Consider the following 25,388-nt stretch of genomic DNA (forward strand, 5'->3'; position numbering starts at 1 on the left):
ACACCTAATGGAATGTGCAGGGTTGTGTTATGGCTATTGGTAGGAATTGCGAAGGGGTTGGTGGTCCAAGAAGGGGAGGGACCGAGCAGTCTTAGGGCGGACCACCAAATGTTGACAAAACCTCTCCAGCATTGATCAGAAGCAATTCCATAGATCCTCATTAACCTAGTAGCAACCAGGTACCAACTATGATATTCTTTGTAGGTATACTCCTTGACCAGGGATGGAATTGAGGACTTAGACAGACTTTTCGATTCCAGTGGACCATGTGTCTTCCTCCAGCTGTGGGCCAAAGTCCCAACTGGTCTCATGTCTTTTGAGGTTGTGCACACATAGAGACTTGAGTGGATTCGGTGGCCTAGATATGTCACGTTTAAGAAATGTGTTAACAGAGTGTTTCACTTGTAAGTATGTAAAGGGGCTGGTTGTAGGAAAGACAAACTTATCCTGCGCGGGAGCCAGAAAGTTTGCACATGTGCGTTTATTCTTCCAGCTTAATTTTAAGTTGGGAAGTTTTCTGTGTAGAGAAATTCATATTGATCCCCAGATATTACATTTTAGTATGCTTCCGAGAGACATTATAATTACTCCTCAAAAGCTTCAGGGTGGAGGGTTGAAAGTGAAGCGCAAGAATGCTCTTTTAGAGTAGTTAATTTTATAGGATTTTAAAGAGTTTTGGAAAGAACGGGAAGTCAGCATAAGTAGTATATTGTCAGCAAATAAGAACACCTTATATCCCTCCAGCCTGCCTTTGATGTCTGAGGATAAACAGATTCTCACCGCCAAGGGTTCGATAGCCAGCACAAATAGTAGGGTTGACAAAGGGCTTCCCTGTCTGGTGCTATTTGTGATAGCAAAAGTCTTTGATAGGGCATTGCTTGCCGAGACCCTGGCCGATACAAATTAGTACAAAGCTTGAATCCTTTGAAGAAAATCACCTGAGCACAGTTAGATGTATCTTTGCCCTCCTTCGGCATTACCTTGATTCTGGCTTCAAGTACCTCCTTCGAGAAGGAGCCACCTTTCAATACTCTGTTGAGCACTGCCTTGAACATGTTATAGTAAGTGGTGTAAGGCTACTGGGGCCTTGTTTGCTTTTAAATTGTAATAACTCCCGAAATATCTTGCAGTTTGATCTCCGCACCCAGCACGTTAAACTCGTCAGAAAGTAATCTCAGCAGGTTGCATTGGGGAAGGAAGTTCTGAACCATTTCTACAGAGGGGGAAAGGATCTTGCGGTTTGTGCAATATTTATTGCTTTCTCTTTTCATATTAGGATTATGTTGTTGTGAGGAGGTCTGGAGAACATGTTCCACAAAACAGCTATACCCGAAAGTTCATCATGGATCCTCCACCACTTTTATTGACATGTGGGAAAAACAATGACCTGAGGATTCTAGAACTCACCAACAAGATCATTCAGCTGCTGACTGGAGAGGTGACTGCTGGGAATGGGACATTATAATGTAACACCAGGGATGTGTCTGGGTGATGGCTGTACCATTGTTTGAGGATGTCACTGTCTATTTCTCCATGCAGGATAAGGAATATTTAGGACACGAGGGTATCAAGAAGGGCATGATAATGGAGAATCACCAACAACTTAAATCTGCTGATATTAAGGAGGAATCAATCTCATGTGAAGAAGAAAATCTCCCGAATACTGATATTTATACACCTACAGATTACACACAATATACATCTACTCCTATTAAAGATGAATCAGTCTCATGTGAAGTAATAAATCTTACAGACACTGACATTTATACATCCACAGATCATACACAATATGCGTCTACTCATAATATGTCGGAATCAGTCTCATGTGAAGAAGGAGATCTCACAGACTCTGACATTTATACACCCACAGATCATACACAATATACATCTACTGATATTAAGGAGGAATCAGTCTCATGTGAAGAAGGAGATCTCAAAGAAGTCGACATTTGTACTCCCGAAGAACGTGCACAATACAAATACACGACAAATAATACTGAGGGGCCCAGCGCAGGAAAGCGGTTTACATGTTCGGATTGTGGGAAGCATTTCTCTTTTAAATCAAGGCTTGTTTTACACCAGAGAAGTCACACAGGAGAAAAGCCATTTCCTTGTACAGACTGTAATAAAAGTTTTTTGTGTAATTGGTACTTGATTAAACATCTGAGGGCTCATAAAATTGATAAACCATTTTCTTGCTCTGAATGCGGGAAATGTTTTAATTGCAATGCACTTCTCGTTATACACAAGAGAAGCCACACGGGAGAGAAGCCATTTTCTTGTTCTGAATGTGGCAAATGTTTCACCAGTAAAAAGTGTCTTGTTGGGCATGAGAAAATTCACACGGGAAAACAGATTTTTCCTTGTCCTGACTGTGGGAAATATTTTACTGGGAAATCTGTGCTGACCACACATCGCAAAATCCACACAGGAGAGAGACCATTTTCTTGTTCTGAATGTGGGAAATGTTTTATCAATAATACCTCTCTAATTTTACACCAGAGAAATCACACTGGAGAGAGACCTTTTCCGTGCACCAAGTGTGGGAAATGTTTCACCAAGAAATCAAATCTTACAACACACCGGAAGATTCACTCAGGTGAAAAGCCATATTCATGCCCAGAGTGTGGGAAGTGTTTTACCCTCAAATCAACTCTTAATAGACATCAGATCACTCACTTAGGTGAAAAACATTTTATATTTCCGAAATGAGGACAATAATTTATCCATCACAACAAAATATAACTATAGTTAATTGTTGTACCTGTAAACAAACTTCCAAAGTAGGTCCCGTCTTACTTGTCAGCAGAGGCAAAGTATAAAGACAGAAAAGTAGTGCATTGCATAGTAAAAACAACACCTTTTAATCAATGATAAATAAAAACATTAAATTAAAATAAGCTGAAATACTAGTTCAAGCTCATTTAAATCCTTTGCAGGAATAAACTCCTACAATCACAGATATTGTTTACTACAGACACCCTGACATATTGTACAGTTTGGGATGCATTGTTGTTCTAGACTACTCTGGGGGAGTTGACCTAGAAATAAAGTTATACTTCTCTGTCCATGGTCGTGTAGTCTGTAGATGGGGAGATGCAAGTAGGGTCGATAGATGGTGGATGATGGAGCGTGATTGAATTAGATAGTTCTTGTTGTGAAGAGCTTGAGGGTGTGAGAGATGATATTGTGAATAAAGGATGAGATCTATGGACCCTACAACACCACCACGCCAACCAACGACAAGCAGTGCTCCACTGCTATGACAATATTCCCCTAAGGAAGTCCCTATAGAGGATGGAAAGCATAGGGAACATCTAAACGTCCTTTTCAGTGTTTCTGCAGTACACACACTCTACACCATTAGGTTTCCTTTTCATCATTTGTTTACAGACTTATCACCCGCAATCACGGAAATTCTGCCACATCTGATTCCAGAAGATGTGACTGTGTTACTCTGTAATCTGTGTGAGACCTGTACTAATATATTATTGCACCTATCCACTGGAACTTTATTCACATACTTTTTATGAAGCGCCTTGTTCCTCCCATTATCTGTAGAACAATAATGGATCATCCCGTTGGCAGAACAGTTGGGTCTATACATCTAAACCCATGACCTTTCACGATTTATCATTTTCAATTCTGTAGGCATTTTTGCTTTACTGATTCCCAACAACCTGACGCACTTCATGGATTCTCAGTTAAAATCAGCAGTTCCCTATCGGACAACTTTCTGATCTGGTGTATCCATTCAATTTTGAAATAAAAATATCAGTGTCTCAATCACAGTAGCAATACAGGTCCAGAGTGTGGCGCTCTGCTGTATGTCCTCACCCATATATAAAACATAAGACAACATAAGCTACATAGTAGTGTTTCCTAATACAAGTCAGTACTACTGACAGCACCTTTGTGGAAACAGCTGAAAACAAACTAGGTGCCATCTATAAAAAGATAACATTTAGAGGTGAAGATATTTTGAAGAAACTGAGACACACAGAATAAAACACTAGTGGATTGACCAAGGGGTATATTTACTAAACTGCGTGTTTGAAAAATTGGAGATTTTGCCTATAGCAACCAATCAGATTCTAGTTATCATTTATTTAGTACATTCTACAAAAAGAAAGCTAGAATCTGATTGGTTGCTATAGGCAACATCTCCTTTTTTTTCAAACCCAGTTTAGTAAATATACCCACAGAAGTTTACTGCGTTTTAGATTACTAAACTATCTTTAAATAATGCATTCATTCCTTCTTGTGTTTCCTCTGACATCAAGGATTACTTATCAAACGGATTACATAACGTAAAATTGTTTTAAAGTTTATGTATTTTATTGTCTTGAAAGAATGCATTTATAAGACATACAAATGTAATACCACGCAAGCACGTGATCTGGTTTGTCGTCTTACAACACGTCTGTCCTCTGAAATGAGGTGAATTTTACTGTGGGAGAAATTATTTCATTCTCTCTGTATCTGTATATTAGTCTGTCGATGTGAGATTGTTTAATGTTTGTTTGTAAGTGCAAAATATGTATTTTACTTTGTATATTATTAATACAAATATTTAACTTTGTTTCCCTTTAGCAAGATAAGCTGATATTGAAAGCACTTTAAACAAAATGTTTGTTCTTCTTACGTTAAATAAATATGAATAATTAACACGAGGTGGAAATATGGTTCACTTGAAAGAAAAAAAAAATAATTTTTCTAATGTGTCTTTGGTAACATACAGTATGAAATGACATGGCTGTAATAAAGTATAAAATAAAATATTTTCCAAAAATTCACAAACACATAATTAAATTTGACTTTTTGGATTCTCTCATTTTTTAAGATTATTTACCCTGTTTGTTTGCTTTTGCTGTCTGTTTAAAAACAATACAGTTTTTGCAAATATAACATAATTTAAAAAAAAATACATATTGGTTGCAAACATATATTTGGGAATTCTATCCTCTATGTGCAATTGCCGTTCCTTAGAACACATAATCTGTATTTAACATAGATGAAGGTGCTGATGTTATATTCACACCTCACAATAGTCCTTATTGCTTCATATCTGTGCAAACTGTTTTTTTTGTTTTTTTTTAAACATGTAACAGAAATTTGTTGTCTGCTGATCAGTGAAGCATATTTTATGCCACTGTTCTGACCTGACTTTTATGTAGCCTGTCTAAGACCATTAGAATTATTGTTGATCAGCTTATCAACTAGCACAGAAGTATCTGGTTTGTATTCTCCCCAGCTATATTTTAGCGTGAGAGACATGTCTTTCTACACTACAAGTGTTAGGAAATGCACAGTCAAAATCACCATTGAACAAACTGAAAAAAACTGATACATGTCAGTTTCAAGCTTCATTGTCCTAGACATTGTAACTTGGTATTTGGGAAATTTGGACAAACACATACCCGGGGGAGGGCTGGCAACTTTTAGCCCTGGGGCAAGACTCGACTCAGCAGCCTATTAGGAACATTTTAAATATATATTCTGAATAGATGTAAAACTGGAGCAAAGGTGGAAACGTAAGTGACAGGTGTCTCCATTCAGGCCTGCATCCTCTGCTTCTAGCACTTCCTGGTTCTCTGAGTTTGCAGTTATGTGATCACTCACATAGTTTCCTGGTTTCAGTCATGTGATCCCTGTCACATGACAAACCCTCTAAGCTATTTAAACCCCACTCTGTGCATTAATCACTGCCAGAGCATCAGGTCTTACCTACTCTAGCTTTCCCTACTATTTGGTGCAGTTTAATACTTTTTTTGCCTCTCGATTTGAACCTGCGGCTTTGACCCAGACTTCGGCTCGTCTCTTATTTAGAACCTTTGCTTCTGACCTAAACCTTCGATTTGCTTATTCTTTTGCCTACTGAATTTGTGCTTCCCTCCTGATAAATTTTCCCAGGTAGTCACATCAGGTGGCAGTTAGAGGACTGCGACATGCAGGCCCTGGCAGGTGTAAGCAAAGTCCATGCCATCTTGCTGCGGTTCCTGGTGAAGACTGGGGGGGTCCGTTAGACTCCAAGTCTCTACTCCGCCGGTGCCAATCATGACGAACATGAATCCTAATCCAGTTTCCTCGTTCCAGTTTGAAGTGTGACATATGTAAAGTATATTGGTATATATGGGATTGGGCATTAATAAAGATATATGTTATACCAAGAATAATCTTATAATTTATCTAGCATAAAAAGTCAAATTGTGGATCCTTGAAAAATAGATAATATATCCGACCACTCTGAATGTATTATCAATTGACTGGAACCTTGAACATGATTTATCACCTCCAATAAAGGAGTGGACACTAGACAACATAAAGGCATCCCATTTTGCAGACTGTATTCTCCGGAGACAGTAACAGCAAGGCATATGGAGTAGAGTACAATCTTAGAGTCTTAGAGCCTATAAATTGATTTGAGCAACTTCCATTTCTTTATTATACAATCTTAGAGTGTAATCTAAAGCTGGTCTGTTCTTTTCTTATCTGTAACTAGCAACTCCATGTATAAATCTACAAGTTTATATAATTGAAACTTATACAGAATGGCGATTCAGCCACCTTACGGGTGTAATATCATCCACATCAACGTTTATTTATATAGCGCCAGCAAATTCCATAGCGCTTTACAATTGGGATAATGTACATGACATATAACTTCTTAATAAAAAAGGGAAATTCAGCAGATACATAAAATCAGCATATTATGGACAGATAGTTATGCACAAATTGGATGGTGGTCCGGGCTCTTCCCTCTTCTTCATGTGCAGTCTGAAGAACATGCAGAAGCATATAAGACCACCCTGAAACATTGTGCTTGGTAATAACCACCTATGCCACAATAAACCAGCTCTGATGAGCCTTTAGAATACATGCTGTCTATGAGTTGTGTTGCCCGATAAGCTAAATCTTTTATTATTGGATACTTGTCATCACCACTTTGATATAAATGAGAAACATAGATAGAAAGGTAGCTGAGGGCAGGAAATAATTGTGATTGCATAGAAACCTTTGTTTCAGAAAATTGCTAAAATAATTATATTTAATTCCAACAGTTGTTTTTGGGGCTACAAGTGCAATGGGAGGATTGTACCCCACAATTCACCACAAGATTGTAGGCATGTGAATATGAGAAACAATGGCTCTCTGCAGCAAGGTAATCTTCTAGGGTAAGACTGGAATATTATAAATTAACATTTCATTAAACATATACAAAGGGAACATAAGGCTAATACAGTATGTGGCTTTTTATATTTGTGGTAGAGAGAGGAGAAGATACTCCACACACTGAACAGAGGATTTTACCTTAATAGTTAACAGTATATATATATATATATATATATATATATATATATATATATATATATATATATATATATATATAGATAAGATAGATATAGTATCCAGGTGCTTTGCACTCATAACTAACATGTGTACATTACCGTGTTGCCTTCCTCTGTACTTCACTTGTATGGATAGCACAATAAATAGATTCCAGGTGAGGCGGCACTTAAGGATTTAAGACAAATTGTAGTTTGTATCTAAAGGGTGTATTTAATCCATTCCAATGTTTCAGTATAGTACTTTCCTCAGAGACATCATGTAAGTCTGACAAACATTCTCAATACATATAGTGCAACATACCTTACACCTGCTGCAATGTGAAATGAGCTGTTTGCTCTGCCATCCCAGCATGCATTGCAAGGGAATAACACTCCCACTAGATCAAAACTAGATCAAAACTGCCAATGAATAAACAACTCAGAGCAACATCATCATAAAGCTTATCAGTGATCACATGATGGCAGAGGAATTAGGGCAGTGGGGGATTGTGCTATAAACAAGCATGATGAGCAGAGTGAGTTTATAAATGTCAAAAGAAAGATTTTCATGTGATTAAAGCTTTAAGCATCATTTTAAAATTGTAGGCAATCTGCATGGATTGGAATGTAGAAATAATATTGATCTTGCTACAAAGGAGGGCTTACTAGCGATTTGCAAAGAAGGTGATAAAATTAATCATACAATACACCCAGATACTATTTAAACACTGGTTAACAACATTACGCTACAAATGTTCACCCATATCTAAAAGAAATATATTATCTGTGCAATATCCTACATGAGTATTTATTTCCCCATTTTTAACCTCAGAGAATGAATATAACTTTTTTCCTGTGTGGGTTTTATGATGTTGAATACATTTTGATCTGTTCATAAAATGTCTCCCGCAATCAGGGCATGAAAAAGGTCTCTCATCTGTGTGAATTTTCTGGTGTGAATCAAGCGTTGATTTTCTGTTAAAACATAACCCACATTCAGGGCAAGAAAATGGTTTCTCCCTGGTGTGAATGATCTGATGCTTAGTAAGACTTGATTTATCTGTAAAACATTTTCTACAAACAGGGCACCCAAAATGTTTCTCTCCAGTGTGACTTCTCTGATGGACTTCAAGATTAACTTTCCTGTTAAAACATTTACCACATTCAAAACAAGGAAATGGTTTCTCTCCTGTGTGAATAATGTGATGATTATTGAGATTTGTTCTATTCATAAAACATTTCCCACATTCAGAGCATATGAACGGGTGCTCTCCCGTGTGGCTTCTCTGGTGAAAGGTTAGTCGTGATTTTGAAGTAAAAAACTTCCCGCATTCGGTACATGCAAATGGATTCTCTCCCGTGTGCCTTCTCTGATGTGTTTCAAGATTTGCTTCCTCTTTAAACCACTTCCCACATTCTGAGCACACAAACGGTTTCTCTATTATGTGAAATTTCCGATGTACAATAAGACTTGTTTTCTCATTGAAATGTTTTCCACATTCAGAACATCCATATGGTTTATCTCCTGTGTGAATTCTCTGGTGTGCAACAAGGTTTGATGTTCTGTTGAAACATTTCCCGCATTCGAGACATGTAAATGGTTTCTCACCTGTGTGAGTCCTCTGATGTCGAATGAGACTTGACTGGGAAGTAAAATGATTCCCACATTCAGAGCAAGTAAATCTTTTCTCACTTATGTGAATAATCTGATGTGTTTTAAGACTTGACACAGTGATAAAATGTTTCCCACATTCAGGACATTTAAAAGGTTTCTCTCCTGTATGAGTTTTCTGGTGGGAGGCGAGAGCTGATTTCTTAATGAAACATTTTCCGCAATCATTACATGAAAATGGCTTCTCACCTGTGTGGGTTCTTTGGTGTAAAAGAAGCTTTGACTTGTAAGAGAAAAGTTTTCCACATTCTGTACAAGCCAGTTTCTTTCTTGTATGTTCTTCCTGGTGATTCACAAGTTCTCTTTCATTAATAAAATATATCTGACACTTAAAGCAGTTATATATCCCCTCAGTAGGTGTATCATGTAACTCTGTATTATTTGTGGATGTATACATTTTAGAGTCTATGAAATCTCCCCCTTCACATGACATGGATTCCTCCTTAATATGAGTAGATGTATATTGTGTATCATCTGTGGGTGTATAAATGTCAGTGTCTGTGAGGTTTCCTCCATCACATGAGACTGATTCCTCCTTAATATGAGTAGATGTATATTGAGTATGATCTGTGGGTGTATAAATGTCAGTGTATGTGAGGTTTCCTCCATCACATGAGACTGATTCCTCCTTAATATGAGTAGATGTATATTGTGTATGATCTGTGGGTGTATAAATGTCAGTGTCTGTGAGGTTTCCTCCATCACATGAGACTGATTCCTCCTTAATATTAGTAGATGTATATTGAGTATGATCTGTGGGTGTATAAATGTCAGTGTATGTGAGGTTTCCTACATCACATGAGACTGATTCCTCCTTAATATGAGTAGATGTATATTGTGTATGATCTGTGGGTGTATAAATGTCAGTGTCTGTGAGGTTTCCTCCATCACATGAGACTGATTCCTCCTTAATATCAGTAGATGTATATTGAGTATGATCTGTGGGTGTATAAATGTCAGTGTCTGTGAGGTTTCCTCCATCACATGAGACTGATTCCTCCTTAATATTAGTAGATGTATATTGAGTATGATCTGTGGGTGTATAAATGTCAGTGTATGTGAGGTTTCCTCCATCACATGAGACTGATTCCTCCTTAATATTAGTAGATGTATATTGTGTATGATCTGTGGGTGTACAAATGTCAGTGTCTGTGAGTTTTTCTACTTCACTTGAGACTGGTTCCTCCTTAATAGGATTAGATGAATAGTTTGTATAATCTGTGGTCTTAGTACCATATTTCTGTTCAGCCGATGTTGATTCTTCATATATATATCTTTCAGAAATACCAGTGTGATGTTTTCCAGGTGTATTTATGGTTTCAGATAAGTCTGTTAGAGAAAAAGGAGAAAAAATGCTCTTCAATTTTAAAAATATTCATATCTTCTTAAAGAACGAATAATCATTACATACATTTAGATAGACAGACAGTGACAAACAAACATATGTTCCATATTCATTAGTAATATACTCGGAGTGATCATTGAAGATTGAATATCTGAGAGTGACGAGTGAATATATGTTATATATCCAGTGAGAGTATAGAGACAGTCATGACTGATGGGGACAATATGTTACATGTCCAATGAGAACATAGTGATAGTAATGATCGATGAGTGAAGACATCCAGTGGGATAATACTGACAGTGATCGGTGACGAGTGAATATCAGAATGTCAGTTGTGACACTGACCTTGTTTCACGACATTGAACCTATGCTGCCCTGACATTAGGCCTCTCTACGACTAATGTTGTGTCTCATTCATTGATTTCTGGCCCTTCTTTTTCTGTCGCCTGAATCCTGGGGTCTATGAGCTGTGGGTACCCCACCACAATGTCCACCATCTCCTCGTGGCTGTCTGTGGAGACGACCGGAGGCTCATTAAGACTCTGTGCCTCAGGTAAGCTACCATCAACCCCTAGCGGCACAGTGGGTTCTAGTAGGTCTGCGACAATGATGAGTGAAGAGATGTTCTATGGTATAGTGTAAATATTTAAAGATCTCATTAATGTAATGTAGCCATTCAATTTTCATGGAAATGCAATACAACAATCTTATGTAGACCGAAACCTTTGGTGAAAGAGCTATTTACTGTGTTAAAAGGTGCAAGTACAAATATGGCCAGAGGGAGTAGACAAGGTCACCGTGTTCTGACTGATACCAGCTGTTTCCATGTCCATACTACAGGCCTAGAACTAACCACTCTCGGTTGAGGCGACCAGAATACAGAAAGTTTTCAGTTGTTAATACCTTTCTTGACAGATTCTTTGTTAATTCACCGACCCTATATTTACTGTCATATTTACCACCACTCTTTGCAAATATGCCTATATTGGTATAAAGCTTCCATTGAAAGCAATAAAGTTGAACACTGACCATAAGGAATATACACTCAGTGGCCATTATATTAGGTCATATGTACATCTGTAAATATCTAATTACCCAACAATGTAGCAGCAACTCAATGCATAAAAGCTTGTAGACATCAAGAAGTTCAGTTGCTGTTCAGACCAGACATCAGCATGGGAAAGAAATGTGTTCTAAGTGACTTTGACCATGGAATGATTGTTGATACCAGACGGGTTGGTTTGAGTATCTCAGAAACAGCTTGCAGGCAGGGCCCTCTTACCTCTCTGTATGTATTACCCATTATTGTTTTATTTCTGTTTGTTCCCAATTGTAAAGCGCTATATATATAAATGTTGATGATGATGATGATCTAATGAGACTTTCATGCACTACAGTCTCTAAAGTTTACATAGAATGGTGTGCAAACCAAAAAACATCCAGTGAGCGGTAGTTTTGTGGGGGAAAACGCCTTGTTAATCAGAGAGGTCAGAAGAGAATGGCCAAATTTGGTCAATCTGACAGAATGGCAAAAATAGCGCAACAGTGGTACGCAGAAGAGCATCTCTGAACGCATAGGAGATTGAACCTTGAAGTGGATGGGCTACAGCAGCAGAAGACCACTCCGGGATCCACTTCTGTCAACTAAGAATAACAAACTGAGGCTGCAGCGGACACAGGCTCACCATAACTAGATAGTTGAAGATTGGAAAAATGTTGCCTGGTCTGACAAATCGCAATATGATGAAGCTACAACATGCAAATAGTAAGGTCAGAATTTGGCACAAATAACATGAATCCATTGCTTTGTGTCAATGTTGCAGGCTGCTGATGGTATAATGGTATGGGGAATGATTTATTGGCACACATTAGGCCCCTTAAAACCTATTAAGCATTGTTTAAATGCCACAGCGTACCTACGAGTTGTTGCAGACCATATGCCATATTCTACCCATCTTCCAATAGCTACTCCCAGCAGGATAACGTGCCATGTCACAAAGCACACATTATCTCCAGCTGGTTTCTTGAACATGACAATTAGTTCAGAGCATGCCAGTTTCCTCCACAGTCAACAGATCTAAATCCAACAAAGCACCTTTGGTACGAGGTGGAATAGAAGATTCGCAGCATGAATGTGCATCCGACAAATCTGCAGCTAGTGCGTGATGCATCATATCCAAATGGACCAGAATCTCCAAGGGATTTTAAAGCACCTTGAATCCATGTCACAAAGACTTCAGGCATTTGTGGGGCAAAAGGTGGTCCTACCCAGTGCTAATAAAGTGGCCATTATTAATAATGAACATAAAATGAAAGTTTATTAGTAAAGAAAGCAATGTTTTGGTCACTGTAAAAAACAACTACTCTAAAGAGAATGAAAAGTAAACAACCAATGCAAAAACTAAAGAAAGGTAAGTGGGACAGTGCAGAGAGGAAGCAAAAGTATGAAAATAAGTCAATGAAACATGGATAAAAATGTAACAAAATAATGTGAAATGTTACTAGAATTTAATATCCAGTAACTTTCTCACATAGGAGAAGTAACACTAGTGTAAAGATAGCATCAGCATGATCGGTCACCTACAGCTGTAAAGGAGGACAAAAAATAAAAACAAAATAATGAAATGGATGGACAGCAAAACAACGAAACGAGTAAGGGCCGCTGAATCATAGATGTAAATTGATGGCAAATGATAACAACAAACAAGAGTCCGATTCCATCATGAAGGAAAACAAGCTAAATCCATTTTTTTTTGCTCTCCATCAATGGTCCAACTAACACTGTATCTTGGTGGAGTCCAACTGTCTCCATAGTAAAATGATGGATCCTTAGAGTGACAGATTATTATACAACCTTCCCTCATCCTTCAACGTCATCTTAGGCAGCAAATAAGATTTAACACCCATTGCCTATACTTATCCAAGCTTGTTATTGCAATGTGTGCTTCCCCAAAGTCTTTATGGCTCTTATATTATTTTTTGCATACATTTTTTTCAAAATTATTTCTATATTATTTCTTCACATGAAAGTGCACCTGTAGCCTACATACAATGTAGGTATCCACTTTATGGGCTGTTACAAGAGTCGTGAGACTGCAGCATTTCAAGTCACGGGAACCAGTGAGGACACTGAGGAACAAAATGGCTGCCACCACGAAGTATCTCAGCAAGGTCACTGGTTCTTTGTAAAGACTGGTTCAGCCCACGAATATGCTTTCTCCACTCTGTGTAGGTGACAGGTACACTTAAACATGGTACAAGAGTACAATATCTTGATGCCCGTACTAAACTACCGCCCCTGGTTCAATCTGTGGGTTCCTTCTTTGTGACTCCCATCCTCTACGCTCTGGAGAGCTCAAGTGAAACTGGGATTACAAAAAGGATGACTTGATTCGCAACAATGGTTATATGCTGGGGGCGGTCGCATCAAATCCTTAATCTACAGCTGACACCGCTGATTGGTTCCTGTTATGCTAAATAATGTTCTTTAAATAAAAAAAAAGAACTGAAATTATCCTCTAGCACGGCAATGTTTATAGCTCGTCACACAGCAGAATTGGGTGGGGGACGTGAATTGGTCAGTCACACTACGATCCACAGAGAGAGGATCACATTATATTTTATTGTAACAAAACTAGGTTCTGTAAAATCAGAAATATCGGCCTAGTGAAATACATTTGAAAATGATAGAACTGCAGAAAAAAACCAGAAAATTATTCTGGGAGAAGGTAAAATCTGTGAATGGCAAACAGGGATTTGTCTGTATGTTAGCACAGCCTCTTAGTGATATTATTATCATAAAATGTTACATTACTATACAGATCTTACGCTGTAATACAGTGTTTACATGCGTGGTGATATATACACAAAGCGGTTAAACCTCCTCTTACCCAGTGATGTGAGGAGCTGGTGATTCTCCATAGTCACATCCTTGTACAGACCCTTAATGTCGTTCTAAATACTCCACCTCCAACGAGTAGAAATAGTCAGCGACATCCTCACACCTGTGACAGACCTCATCACAACTATCTTGGGAAAATAAATACAGACACAATATTACAATACAGACTTTTTTCTCGGACTCCCATTCTGTGTATGGTTCAGGCTATATGCCTGGATGGTGTATGTATAAAATCTAATGTCATCAAAAAGTAAGGATACCGGTGTGTGTGTGTGTGTGTGTGTATATATATATATATATATATATATATATATATATATATACACACACTAAAGACTAACTGAAAACTGGGTTTTCATTTACTGATACAGGACACGTAAATGTACTTTCCTATCTGTTTTACTCCATACATTCCCTTAGGATGTATATTACCCCACTATGTGATGGGTTTAGTGGTGTATCAGCACCAGGGTGGTATTATTGGTGAGGGGGGTTGTGCAGTCAGACAGCCCCATTTCCCCAGTGACAGTCAGTGACCAGGAGCTGTGAGCCCCTCTCCCTCCCCCAGGATGGTACAGTCTGTACATGGTATACCCGGTGCTGGGTGACAGGGACATTATGTGTCAGGCATTGGGGCTGTATATTAGGAGGTAATCCTTATACATGAGCCTGATGTGTGTATATCACCCCGAGACTCACCCAGTGACCCGCAGCACTGATTTCCACCCTGCACTTCCGGGTACTGTCTGTGTATTCACTTCCGGGTCCTGACGTACATTAACTTCCGGGTTCTGCGGTCCAACACATTTCCGGGTTCTGCGTTCCACCTGATGTAACCCTGGATATTTACAGTTTCCGAGGTTTTTCTATCTCAGTGATGTTATTGCTGTTATTACAGTATAGAGATATAATTATATTCCTTAGGTTTACTATAGGCAACGTTATAGTGTATAGGATGTCTCTTATATGCACAGTTATAGTGTATAGGGGTCTCCTATAGGCAGTTATATAGTATAGGGTCTCTTATAGGCAGTTATAGTGTATAGGGATTTCTTATAGAAACAGTTATAGTGTATAAGGGGTCTCTTATAGGCAGTTATAGTGTATAAGGGGTCTCTTATAGGCAGTTATATAGTATAGGGGTCTCTTATAGGCAGTTATAGTGTATAGGGGTCTCTTATAGACACAGTTATAGTGTATAGGGGTCTCTTATAGGCAGTTATAGTGTATAAGGGGTCTCTTATAGGCAGTTATATAGTATAGGGGTCTCTTATAGGCAGTTATAGTGTATAGGGGTCTCTTATAGACACAGTTATAGTGTATAGGGGTCTCTTATAGGCAGTTATAGTGTATAGGGGTCTCTTATAGGCAGTTATAGTGTATAGGGGTCTCTTATAGGCAGTTATAGTGTATAGGGGTCTCTTATAGACACAATTATAGTGTATAAATGGTCTCCTATAGGCAGTTATTATGTATACAGGGTCTTCTATAGGCAGTTATACTGTATAAGGGGTCTTATATAGACACAATTATAGTGTATAAATGGTCTCCTATAGGCAGTTATAGTGTATAAATGATCTCTTATAGGCAGTTATTATGTATACAGGGTCTTCTATAGGCAGTTATAGTGTATAAGGGGTCTCTTATAGACACAGTTATAGTGTATAAGGGGTCTCTTATAGACACAGTTATAGTGTATAAGGGGTCTCTAATAGACACAGTTATAGTGTATAGGGGTCTCTTATAGACACAGTTATAGTGTATAGGGGGTCTCTAATAGACACAGTTATAGTGTATAGGGGGTTTCTAATAGACACAGTTATAGTGTATAAGGGGTCTCTTATAGACACAGTTATAGTGTATAGGGGGTTTCTTATAGACACAGTTATAGTGTATAAGGGGTCTCTTATAGACACAGTTATAGTGTATAGGGGGTCTCTTATAAACACAGTTATAGTGTATAGGGGGTTTCTTATAGACACAATTATAGTGTATAAATGGTCTCCTATAGGCAGTTATAGTGTATAAATGATCTCTTATAGGCAGTTATTATGTATACAGGGTCTTCTATAGGCAGTTATAGTGTATAAGGGGTCTCTAATAGACACAGTTATAGTGTATACAGGGTCTTCTATAGGCAGTTATAGTGTATAAGTGATCTCCTATAGGCACAGTTATAGGTTATAAGGGGTCTCTTATAGGGACAATTATAGTGTACAAGGGATATCCTGTAGGCACAGTTATAGAGTATAAGGGGGTTTGCTTGAAGCATTCTTTATGAATTCTGGATGTCCATAGGATTTTGGAAGAATGTGCCCAAGAGAGAACATTAAGATGAAGTGCATACAGAATTAATATCTTCCCTGGAGGTATATAAGAACTGAGATTGTAGTTGGTGCTACTACTCTGTGACCAGGATTAAAGAAATGAATGAGCACCTCAACTAGTAGGATCAAAACATGGGAAAGAGTCGGCTCACAAAGTTTTGCAGCTGAGTTTGTAGGTCAAAGCATAATGGGAACGGGATCAGTAAAGATCCCAGTATGTCTTTCAAGGGTTAAGTGGTAGGATTGACAGAAATATTATAAACTTTAATACCAGTGTAAAGGGAGACTGTATGCAGTCCCATATTGAGCATGTGTCTACATTCCTCCAGTACTAATTTTAATGCTACAAGTTCTGTGTCATGAGATTGAACTGCTTCTATCCACTGAGGCAAACTTTATTAGGAAAGAAACCACAGGGATGAGTTGCCTTCCAAACTATCAGACCCAACTCCTAGATGGAAAGCATAGACTTACAGAAAATATGGCCGAGACAGGTCTATTGGGAGTACATGCTTAAAGAAAAGGTGTTGTTAAAGAAGCAAATGCAGATACTGCACAGGGAGGATATTTTTAGTCAGGGCAGCGTATAAAGTGGAAAACTGTCATTTTTGCGGAACAGACTTTAATATTTGGTAAAGCCAATCAGTGTTTGGGTTGTCTTGTCTAAAAGTGTGTGTAGGGGGGGCTAATATTAGGCTTAGATGTTAGTGACCATTTAATAACTAATCTCATTAACAACTCAAAAAGTCAGGTTCCAGTTTGCCCAGAATTACACTTCCTTATTTGCTCTAAATTAACTTATAGAACTAGACATATGTATCTTCATTATTGGGCAACAAAGATAACCCAAAACTTACACAGCAAATGTGACATAGGCTTGACATTGATGGCCTCCTAATTTTGGGATAGTCTAAATGCTATGTCGACGGCAGACAGGGGTTATTGAAGTAGCATGTCACCTTCTTATGGCTAGATTTACTAAGCTGCGGGTTTGAAAAAGTGGGGATGTTGCCTATAGCAACCAATCAGATTCTAGCTGTCATTTTGTAGAAGGTACTAAATAAATGAAAGCTATAATCTCATTGGTTGCTATAGGCAACATCCCCACTTTTTCAAACCCGCAGCTTAGTAAATCTAACCCTTAGTCTTTTCACCATAGACATTTCACAGCTGGACCCTATACTGTGCATATTATATACATAAGGACACTTACGCATCTAGAGCAGTAAGCTTACCCAGAAGAGAGTGGCTTTACAATTTCAAGACATAAAAACAAGAATATTGCAAGGAAGAACTTCGCCATAATGTCCATCCAGAGTGCTGTTTTTGCAACTAGGGTAAAGCTAGCACAACGGGATACTGACCGTTTGACATTGCTATTAATAAACTATATTCTTTGTGAAGGATTCACAACCATAGACACACTGGTGGTTTTTAGATGAACTATACCTCCAAATATGTGGTAAGCTTGAATATCTTGCAAGTTGTAGACACTGACCCAAAACAGGCAACTCCCTCAAACAATGTCAATATCAGTTGTCCTGCACTATAATCCCTCAACCTGATCCTTACTGGGATGTTGAAGCTGCGGAGATGGAGAGACAAGGAAAATGGAAATTATGCAATCCCTAGATAGACAATCCATTTCTATTCAAGTTCTAATGATGGCAGTCATTGGTCCCCAGGCTCAGCTGTAAACAGATCTACCCTTGCAATAGGTGGTGAAATCATGAGCATATTACATCTCACGACTTGTCTTCAGGTTCTGATAACTACCCCATTTATTATCCACCTCAACTTGCCCAATTATCACAAATGTAATAGTTCAATGTCAGTTTGCAGAAAAGAAAGTTAAAACTTAGAGTACTTTCTTCAAGATCCAATGATTAGGAATAACCACACAAAGTCATCACATAACTTTGCAAATATTAATGGAGAATTTGGTCTCTTCCATGGGACAGAGATGAAGTAGTGAGTCAACAGTTGTGAGATCCATCTTGTTTATTTAATCAGAAATGTTGACTATTGATGCAGCAGCGGATTGTGTACATACAATGATTCTAAACGCTCACATTGTGACATTTTCTAATGAAGCACTTTAGATAATCACAACTATCTATCCATTATATTGTGACATACACCCAAACCAATTGTCAGGTCCTGCCCACTTTCTTAATTGACCCATTTCCAGAATTGTCCTGGCCCATTACTCACATGGACCCTAATGTACATCAACAGTGCCCTGGGGTGCGGATATATCAGTGCATCATAAATGGTTAAATGCACAGAGGTGCACCATTACTTGTTATTTAAACTCTTGATTTTGGTGCAGATTTACAGACCCCTGTTGCCAGTTTGTAGTTTACAGTTAGTATGTTACATAAGGTTTCTTACCTCTCTCCCGATCAAACATAAACTAGTGGCTTACAGTAAGGATTCATTAAATTTGACATTAATTCAATGGCCTGTCATTAATGAAGAATACACATAATTAACGAGATCAGGAATCACATTGTTTAATATTATGTTGCTAAAGAACAAGTTACAATATATAAACTCCATCACACAGAAGCTTACATATAATCATAAAACATCTGTCTTCCAGAAAAAAAAGAATGAATAGTACAAAGTACACTGAATCCAACTCAGATGGACCATGAGTGTATAGTCTTTAATCCAATTACATGAGACACTTAGAGCAGTCCTAACATCAATCCAGTAGGTGCTAGTCTGGCTTCTATGTCAGGCAATCACCATTGGTGCCAGTGGTGGGTCCAGCACCAGATGAAGATCTCTTAACCACTTAATCAAGATGTTTATTTATTGGTTTATTTAAAGGGTGAAATCTGCTCCAATGGGGTAGCAGTGTGTAGAATACTTGATCCAGGAGAACCGAACAAGACAAGAATTCAAATATAATAAAATACAAAGCATACAGATCCTCAGTTTAACCAATGAGGAATTGCCCGGTGGCTCGTATGAGTCTAAATTACAAAAACAAATTAAAACATAATAAAGTAGTGACATAAAGAGCTTTTGTGGTAATTGGACCAGAGATTTGCATGTTTTATTCCGTGAGACATCAAAGTATTTGATGGGTTAACACAATGTTTCAATGTAAATATTTTATTCTTTTCTGAACCATTGTTCCTTCATTTAGCTTGTGCAATAACAGCCTAGCCACGATCAGCAATTGATTATTGATTCTATTCTGTGTGTATTTTATGGTGGTTGGTCAGCTTTGATTTAGTCAGAAAACATTTTCCACATTCGGAACACGAGTATGGTTTCTCTCCTCTGTGAACCATCTGATGGATCCTGAGAGTTGACTTCCTGTTAAAACAGATCCCACATTCAGAGCAACAAAATGGTTTCTCCCCAGTGTGAATCATCTGGTGGTTTTTAAGACTCGATTTGTCCAAAAAGCATTTTGCACATTCAGAACAACAAAATGGCTTCTCCCCTGTATGTTTTTTCTGATGAGCAATAAGACTTGATCTCCTGTTAAAAAAGGTCCCACATACAGAGCAAGAAAATGGTTTCTCTCCTGTGTGGACTATCTGATGGGTAGTAAGATTTGATTTCATGGTAAACTGCTTCCCACATTTAGAACAAGCAAATGGCTTCTCTCCTGTGTGAATTATCTGATGTCTTATTAAATCTGATCTATGCGGAAACCGTCTTCCACACTCAGAACATGCAAGAGAATTTTCTTCCGTGTGGGTTTTCTGATGAGCCGTAAGACTTGTTTTAATTGCAAAACCTTTCCCACAGTGAGAGCAAGTAAATGGTTTTTCCCCCGTGTGAATCCTCAGATGTGCGTTAAGATTTGACCTCTTGGAAAAACATTTCCCACATTCGGGACAGGGCAGCTGCTTGTCTCCTCTATGAGTTCTCTGATGTAAAACAAGGTATGAATTCCTATTAAAACACTTTCCACATGTAGGACAAGAAAATGGCTTGTCTCCTGAGTGAAGCAATTGGTGGGAGGAAAGTTGAGATTCGTAAAGGAAATGCTTCCCGCACTCTGAACAAGCTAGCTTCTTTTCTACGTGCGCTATCTGGTGCCTCAAAAGATTTGACTGACTAGTAAATGTTTTTGGACACTTGGAGCAGTTATACAATATGGCTGTAGCATGTGGTGGTTGTATAGTCCCGGGACTGTGCTGGTCAGATATGTTTAAAGTCGTTGTCTGATCTGTGGGTGTATAAATGTCAATTTCTAAAGAATCTCCTTTTTCACACATTGCTGGCTCATCCTTAATTTTAACACATATATATTGTAATTCTGTAGAGTCAGTGTCTGTATAATTTTCATTACCTGGGAGATTTCCTTCTTCACATGGGATCGAGTCCTCCTCATTGTGAGTAGATGTATATTGTGTATAAATGTCTGTGAGGTTTCCTCCATCACATGAGACTGATTCCTCCTTAATATGAGTAGTTGTATATTGTGTATGATCTGTGGGTGTATAAATGTCAGTGTCTGTGAGGTTTCCTCCATCACATGAGACTGATTCCTCTGTAATATGAGTAGATGTATATTGTGTATGATCTGTGGGTGTATAAATGTTATCTTTGAGGTGTCCTCCGTCACATGAGACCGATTCCCCTTTAAAACGAGAAGACAGACATTCAGTTGCTGCATCATTAAATAGGCCTGTTGGAATAGAAAATGTAGTCAGAAAATGTTAAACATAACCTCAATCATATAATTTTGCTGTCTGATAGCATCTTACCCATTGAGTTAAGATGCTGGTGGTCCTTGTACAGACCCTTGTGTCCTTCTAAATACTCCCACTCCTCCATGGAGAAATAGACAGTGACATCCTCACACCTTATAGGAACCTGACACACACAATGATACAGTCATCATCCAGACACATCCCCTGGTGTTACTGTATAATGTCCCATTCCCAGTAGTCACCTCTCCAGTCAGCAGCTGAATGATCTTGTTGGTCAGTTCCAGGATCTTCTGGTCATTGTCTCTCTCATGTATCAGTGAGTGAGGTGGAGGCACCTTGCTGGGGCTCTGGGTCCTGCTCAATCCTCCTGACACACAGGGACGGCTGCTGGGTGTCTCACTATCACAAGAAGACTTCACTACTGTGTAATCCTGTGTATTGAGAGAGACAGCCTCAGTACAAACACTTTCTCCTTCATCCCCATAACTTCCCCCACACATTATACGGCACAGCCCTGGATTCCTATATGTACTGCATCCATCACTTACATGGCCTCTCGCAGATCAATCATCTGACATCTATATAGATTCAAACTGTCTAACAATTCCTGTCTTTTCCCAGACATTTAATGGGACATGCCAAAGTTACTCCTATTAACATTGCTACTGAGCACATATGTCTACTATTCAGCTGCACAGATAGAAATCATTTATATCACCAATGCAAAGGCTATCTGATGGGATCACCACAGTTTATATGCAATATGCCAACACAGATTAATATTCCATCTAATTACTGATAGATTAAAATCGCAATGACTGTAGAGGTTATGTGCTCCATTTTCAAGCCATGCAACATAGACACGTCTACATTACAGTATTTGAGAAAAACAAAATGTACCAAATAGATAGCATTTAAATACCCATAAAGGTTTCAAATTGGGTTTCAGAAAACATATTGTAAGGTGAAGTCCATGCATTGTTTGACATCAGGTACAGAAGGTGCATTGTTTTACATCAGGTACAGAAGGTGCATTGTTTTACATCAGGTACAGAAGGTGCATTGTTTTACATCAGGTACAGAAGGTGCATTGTTTTCCAGAGAATCCTAAAGAAGTTGTTGTTCCAAATGAATGTGAACACACGAGTCTGGAATTTAATCAAGGTCCTGAGACAAATACAAGAGGCTCCGAAGTACAACCATCATTGTTCAACTACCAACTAAAACAGCCACAGAGCTCCATGTGATGCCACCTGTAAGAAGGTCCTTTAACATGATTGTTTAATATCACTTGTATGGTGATGACATCACTCTGATTCCTAGAAAGATAACAATCACTTTGCATAAAGCCAATATATAAAGCTAACAATGTTTAATTGGGGGAAAGGACAAGTAACAATTATGGGCAAAAGTCATCGGCGTTAACCTTGGGGCCAGAATACGTGCCAAGAATTTCCAATATTGGTTACATTAGATGTGATTAATCTTGTACCCAGCCCCCTCCACCCTATCATCATATCAGGGTCTACTCTGATTGCAATAGATAGAACCATGATTGCCTGTGCTATAAAGTGGTTGTAATAAACCAATCCCAAGGGAAATAACTGAACTATAATGTAGAAATTAGAGAATGGCTTAAGTAAAAAGGGACCTAAAAAGCCCAAGAACAAGGACACTGTTTACTGAAATGTTACAAGAATCAGTTAAAATTATTATCATCATTTATTTATAAAATATGTAGTGTATTGATAGTAGTAGTAAGACTAGCCCCTTGTGTTACCATTATGTTCATTCTAGACATCAATCGACCCCCGAGTCATTTACATGATGAAGCAGCTGGAGGGTCCCACAGCGAATGACGTCTGTCTACTTCTGAATGGTAAACAAGGCCAACAGTCCACCACTCCTCACCAAGCAGGTATAATGAAGCATAGGCAGCAGACATCCTTCCAAAAATTCCAAGTGGATATTACATAGGTGCATAACATCAAACAATACAAGTATATTAGTCGTGTTTGTATAACACTATAGGTCATACTATATAGTTGTTCTCTAATAATACTATAAGAAAACAGCCATATCTCTAGTGGTCCCTTTATTTCCAAGCCCTACTAACTACTATTCCCTGAAAATGCAAAATCTTCTACTTACAGTCCCTAACTATCAACTTTAATTATTAACCTCAATGTCGTGACGGTGGAAAGTTAATGCCCACCCTTTCAGGTTCCAGGGTCTGAGACCAAATAAAACCTTGGATCATTGTTATTCAATAACTAGATGATGAGGAAGACATCAGACTTGTAGTCTACTAATTCCATTTTATGTTTACAAGAGAAGTTCAAACATTTTATTTTCAGTAATTGATGAAGAGTTTGGTGGCCAAGGAGCATTGACCCTCTCTCTGTGTGACAGAGGCTGAGGTTTTTGGCCGATTAGTTGAACTGGTGGCTCCACTCAGTACCCCATCATAGACCAGCAATCTCTTACAGAGGTAATCAGATAAGAACAATTCCTCAAAGTTATATGAACAACCAATTAGATACCCTACTGATATTGTATGACTTCACTTTGCAAGGCCTGCTGACCTAAAGAAGGTTGCACTTTATATCATAAATACAAAGGGCCAGTCCTGTGAAGACACAAATCACTTAACATTCAGGAGAAAATACAGCAGGTTTCAAGTTTCTTTTAATACCAATTTCTGAAAATTCAGTTGCTTGCCCAAATCACAGATTATTCTATCAACATATAGCTCAGCTGTATCCACTTGGGAAACAAGGAAGAAACTAGGTAGAAAGCATATTGAGGCAGCTTATCAACATTTCCAGGTACAGCTTGTGGCAATCTAGTTTCCAATCACTAATTGGTTTGATACCTCTTGCGACTTGCAATGGAAAATGTCGGTGCAGCTCATACAGGGAGAAATGTCAGCTGCCAAAGCATCAGCAAACGAGTCGGACGTCTGCTCCAATGATTAACCAAATTCATCTATCCACCTGGCAAATAAATTCACCACTGGATACAATAGCACTCAGTCAATGCCTCTCAGCTGCACATCGAGGATCTAAACCAATCCCACAGATGAGCCCAAGGCTGTGGTAACAAAGCAAGAGTGGTTGGCGTAGAGCAGGGGTAGGCAACCTGCGGCTCTCCAGGTGTTGTGAAACTACAAGTCCCAGCATGCTTTGCCAGTAGATAAACAGCAGATAGGTGGCAAGGCATGCTGGGATTTGTAGTTTCACAACATCTGGAGAGCCGCAGGTTGCCTACCCCTGGCGTAGAGGGTACACATTATTCACCAACTTGCAGGTACGGCAGGAGGGTGTGCGATGTTACTGAAAAAATTAATGAACTAGAGAATTCTTCTTCCTCATCTTCTTATTCTGAATCTTGATCATACCCCACACCTCTTAGATTATAAGCTTGTTTGAACAGGGCCATATATACCTTCTGTTTGATGTAAATTGTTTGTAACATCATCCACTCAATGTATAGTGCTATGTAATATGGTGGTGCTTTAGAAATAAAAGATGATGATAATAATAATAATAATAATAATAATACATGTGGTTCATATCACACTGAAAATGTCTGACCACTCGTCCAAAATTCCATAGTTTGATGAACAGTAACTTTCAGAATCACTGGAAATATACATAACAGATCACTGTCCTCCTCCCCCTCCCACTATACAGGTTTTTAGATTGCCCCCCCCCCCCCAACTTCAGAACACAATGAGATAAGTGATATCACAGTGACATTCCCAGAATCCCTCACCTCTCCAGTCAGATCCGTTTAATTAATAGAGATAAGAGTGATGTCAATGTGATATTCCCAGAATCCCTCACCTCCCCAGTCATATCCCTAATTTATTACTAGAGATACAAGAGATGTAACTGAGACTCCCAGAATCCCTCACCTCACCCTTCAGATCCCTGTTTTATTAATAGATAAGTGTAATGTTATGGTGACGTTCCCATAATTCTTCACCTCTCCAATCAACAGGTAGATCATTTCCAGGGTGAGATTCAAGATCTTCTGAGTAATAGGATTCATGTCACTGTTCGGCATCATTATTCTGATGATTTCCACCAATCCAATAATGATCGGATGACCTCTTTCTCCTTTAG

General features: G+C 38.5%; 3 protein-coding genes and 1 long non-coding RNA gene across 4 annotated transcripts in view; 1 reads left to right on the forward strand and 3 right to left on the reverse strand.

The window, feature by feature from the left end:
* Positions 1-1,370: 1,370 nt before the first annotated feature.
* The window catches only part of LOC142159872 (uncharacterized), a 52,179-nt gene continuing 28,161 nt past the window's right edge, over positions 1,371-25,388 (forward strand). Inside the window, exon 1 of the mRNA XM_075214715.1 lies at positions 1,371-1,438. The gene's annotated coding sequence lies outside the window, so the exon portion shown is untranslated. The remainder of the gene's footprint in view (positions 1,439-25,388) is intronic.
* On the reverse strand, positions 7,417-14,265 carry LOC142159865 (uncharacterized). Its single transcript, XM_075214697.1, has 2 exons — positions 14,236-14,265; positions 7,417-10,329 (listed from the first exon to the last, which is right to left on the reverse strand). Exon 2 carries the CDS (start codon positions 9,431-9,433, stop codon positions 8,075-8,077), a length of 1,359 nt encoding a protein of 452 aa, XP_075070798.1. The 5' UTR covers positions 9,434-10,329; positions 14,236-14,265; the 3' UTR covers positions 7,417-8,074.
* Positions 18,589-25,388, reverse strand: part of LOC142159945 (uncharacterized) — a 51,061-nt gene continuing 44,261 nt past the window's right edge. Inside the window, exons 3-4 of the mRNA XM_075214845.1 lie at positions 21,313-21,421; positions 18,589-21,233 (exon numbers count right to left, since the gene is read on the reverse strand). Coding sequence (XP_075070946.1) covers positions 19,780-21,233; positions 21,313-21,382 — 1,524 coding nt within the window. The 5' untranslated portion in view covers positions 21,383-21,421 and the 3' untranslated portion in view covers positions 18,589-19,779. The remainder of the gene's footprint in view (positions 21,234-21,312; positions 21,422-25,388) is intronic.
* On the reverse strand, positions 21,625-25,331 carry LOC142160068 (uncharacterized). The gene is made up of 3 exons (XR_012693050.1): positions 25,249-25,331; positions 23,083-23,204; positions 21,625-21,689 (listed from the first exon to the last, which is right to left on the reverse strand). It is a non-coding gene; the product is annotated as an uncharacterized LOC142160068 (long non-coding RNA).

This window comes from Mixophyes fleayi, chromosome 6 (assembly GCF_038048845.1).
Source record: "Mixophyes fleayi isolate aMixFle1 chromosome 6, aMixFle1.hap1, whole genome shotgun sequence".
Taxonomy (NCBI): Eukaryota; Metazoa; Chordata; class Amphibia; order Anura; family Limnodynastidae; genus Mixophyes; species Mixophyes fleayi.